Raw genomic sequence first — 1,974 nt, forward strand, 5'->3', positions numbered from 1 at the left:
ACTGCGGGCTGGGAAGCCGGGACCAGAGGAGGAAAGGAAGGAAGGAAGGAAGGAAGGAAGGAAGGAAAGAAGAAAGAGAAGAGAAGACAAGAGGAGAGGAGAGGAGAGAGGAGAGGAGGAAGGAAGGAGAAGACGAAGAGGAGGGATCCGGAGGGGGAGAGGAGACACAGGGCAGCAAGGAGGAGGAGAGAGGACGGCGCTCGCGTGGCAGCATCCAAAGGCCAGAGCAGGGACCCGTGCTGCCTCCGCTGCTCCTCGGATGGTGACAGGGCCCTGCCGCTGCAGTCCCCCCAAGCCTCTGCTCCACAGGCCCACAGCGCCGGAGCCCCGCAGGAATCATGCCCAGGTCCTTCCTGGTCAAGAAGGTCAAACTTGACACGTTTTCTTCGGCAGACCTGGAGAGCTCCTACGGTCGCACCCGTAGCGACCTCGGTGTGCGACTGCACGATAAAGGTGAGAACTGGGCTGAGGCTGGGGCTGGGGATCCAGGGCTTTGCTGGAAGGGGTGGAGGGACAGGGCCTGGGAAACAGACTGGAGGGAATCAGAACCAGCAAGAGGCTGTGGCTGGAGCCAGGACTGTGGGGCAGGGGTGAGTGTGGGGAAAGGGGAATGCAAAGGCCAAGGCTGGGCAGGGAGGGTATCCATGCTGGAGAGAGGGTGGGGAAGAGGGGTCAGGAACAGGAGGTACCTAAGGGCACACACGGACCCACGCCCTGACCCATGCTGGGATAGACACAGCCACATGAACACTGGCTGACACGACAGGACCCAGCCATGCTGGCACATGCAGACCCAAACCCAGAAACCTGGGCCCGCCTCACTACACTCTTCTCTTCCTTGGTTGCACCACCAGGACCCCTGCTAGGGCTAGCTGGGGAGTGCTGGGAGCTCCAGGGAGTAAGCATGGGGTCCAGCGGGGCCGCCCACCTGTCAGGGTGAAGGTACCGGCAGAGGCAGCAGCAATATCTTCCCTGAAGTCAGTGTCAGGGAGAAACATTCAGGAAGGCTGGTTGTGGGCAAGGGAGGCCCAAGGTGCAGGAGGCAGGGGAAGGCTCTTTGTGTAAGGGTGCCCAAGTTCAAGGACAACTGTTAGCATGCAAGAGAGGGGGACGGGAATGCCAGCAGCATGGGGTGGCAGAGCAAGTGTGACCTGCAGGAGGGTGAGCCTGTGTGGGTCCATGTGACTGCGTGTGGCCATGTGACCATGTGCGCTTGTGTGTGACCCTGTGTGAGTGTGTGCTTGCCTGTGTGCCACTACATGGGACCATGTGACTCTGAGGCCGCTGTGCACCATGTGACTGAGAGTGTGTCCGGGGTGGCTGTATGTGTGACCCTGCATGAGTAGGTGATGAGTGCGAGAATTCAGTGAGCAGCCTACCCTATGAGGGGACTCCGGGGAGGATGGTGGCTGGGAGGCTGGCTGTAACCCTGAAGGATCCAGAGCCTGCATTGTGAGTGGTGTGCATTTGTGACTTTGAGGTTGTGAGATCCATCTTGTGCCTTGGGAACAACTGCAGTTACCAGCATAAGTGATGCTGCTCTCCTGTGGCTCATCTCTGTGAAGGTGTCCCCTGGTGGACACCCTAGCTCTCTCCACACCACAGCATCTCTCTTGTTGCTTGCTGGGGGGGCTTGGAAAGGCCCCAATAAGGGGTTAGAGTGTGGGCAGAAGAGGGCAGTGTTGAACAGGGTAGGACCCAAGGGTGTAGAATAATGGAAGGGAGTAGAGGGAGAAGCAGAGTGGATGGAGGGGAACGGGGCTCCAACAGCAAGGGTAGGGGTCAAGTTCAGTAAGTGGTGGGAGATGGAGGTTAAGAGAGAGGTGCTGGTGAGGTTCAGAGGAACGGGGGGAGGTAGAAGTCTGGGGGAACCTAGGAGGCCAGAGAGAGGCAGAATCAAAATGGAGTACCGGTCCTGGGGGCCCGGGCAAGAGCCGGTGAGGACCTGTGAGAGGCGGGACAGGCGGGGTCCCT

The 1,974-nt window shown here is 59.5% G+C and overlaps 1 protein-coding gene across 1 annotated transcript in view; it reads left to right on the forward strand.

Annotated features, from left to right (window-relative positions):
• Positions 1–214: 214 nt before the first annotated feature.
• The window catches only part of SCRT1 (scratch family transcriptional repressor 1), a 3,915-nt gene continuing 2,155 nt past the window's right edge, over positions 215–1,974 (forward strand). The window contains exon 1 of the mRNA XM_008070009.1: positions 215–453. Coding sequence (XP_008068200.1) covers positions 339–453 — 115 coding nt within the window. The 5' untranslated portion in view covers positions 215–338. The remainder of the gene's footprint in view (positions 454–1,974) is intronic.

This window comes from Carlito syrichta, unplaced genomic scaffold (genome assembly GCF_000164805.1).
Source record: "Carlito syrichta isolate Samal-C Ts95f unplaced genomic scaffold, Tarsius_syrichta-2.0.1 Scaffold312719, whole genome shotgun sequence".
Lineage (NCBI taxonomy): Eukaryota > Metazoa > Chordata > Mammalia > Primates > Tarsiidae > Carlito > Carlito syrichta.